The sequence below is a fragment of the Myotis davidii genome, unplaced genomic scaffold, assembly GCF_000327345.1.
Source record: "Myotis davidii unplaced genomic scaffold, ASM32734v1 scaffold2348, whole genome shotgun sequence".
NCBI classification, from domain to species: domain Eukaryota; kingdom Metazoa; phylum Chordata; class Mammalia; order Chiroptera; family Vespertilionidae; genus Myotis; species Myotis davidii.
In genome coordinates, this window is record NW_006299275.1 from 1 (window position 1) to 986 (window position 986).

Here is a 986-nt window from a genome sequence, read left to right on the forward strand (position 1 = left end):
GGATGAAGCCACAGAGGCAGTGGGGGGACAAGCCTCTTGCACGGACTTTGTGCATCGGGCCTCTAGTATATCTATATCTATATCTATCTATATCTATCTATTTCTATATCTATATCTATATCGTCTATATCTATATCCATGGAAACAGAGCCTCAATGATTTTATCCCTAAGGAGTCACTGATTGTGCCTACATCCTACTTCCTGACCACTCCCTGCAGCATAGCCCCTGGTGTAGAAGGAGAGGTCCCTGGGCACAGTGGCTAGGACCCCAAGGAGGGCCGGGTTCTCTGAGGGCACAGTCAGCACCTCCTTCCAGGAGAAGACTCTGAGACCAGGACCTCCCTCACCTCTTGCCCTTTGTATGTGCAGACACCTCCCATATGCAAATGCCCACACAGCCACCAGACACACACACAGCTGGCGTCCACTTAAATGCAGGGCCTTCTCACCATGGAGAATACTTTCTGGGGGACGAGGACCTCACCTGCAAGACATGACTCCCATGTGGCTCTTCCTCTTCCTGCTGTCAGCTCCCAGATGTGAGTGACTCAGGGCTTAGACATGAGGAGATGGGGACCCTGCATCTGAGCCCAGGACTCACTGTGTTCTCTCTGTCCCAGGTGTCCTGTCCCAGGTGCAGCTGCAGGAGTCAGGCCCAGGACTGGTGAAGCCCTCACAGACCCTCTCCCTCACCTGCTCTGTCTCTGGTTACTCCATCACCAGTGGTTACGACTGGAGCTGGATCCGCCAGCCCCCAGGGAAGGGGCTGGAGTGGATCGGGTACATAAGTAGTGGTGGGAGCACATACTACAGCTCTTCCCTCAAGAGCCGAACCTCCATCTCCAGAGACACGTCCAAGAACCAGTTCTCCCTGCAGCTGAGCTCCGTGACCACCCAGGACACGGCCGTGTATTACTGTGCAGGAGACACAGTGAGGGGAAGTCAGTGTGAGCCCAGACACTAAGCTCCCTGCAGGGAGGACTCT

The 986-nt window shown here is 54.7% G+C and overlaps 1 gene segment (V, D, J or C); it reads left to right on the forward strand.

The window, feature by feature from the left end:
• Positions 1-461: 461 nt before the first annotated feature.
• The window catches only part of LOC107184839, a 1,316-nt gene continuing 791 nt past the window's right edge, over positions 462-986 (forward strand). The window contains 2 exon segments of the V gene segment in view: positions 462-540; positions 622-942. Coding sequence covers positions 495-540; positions 622-942 — 367 coding nt within the window.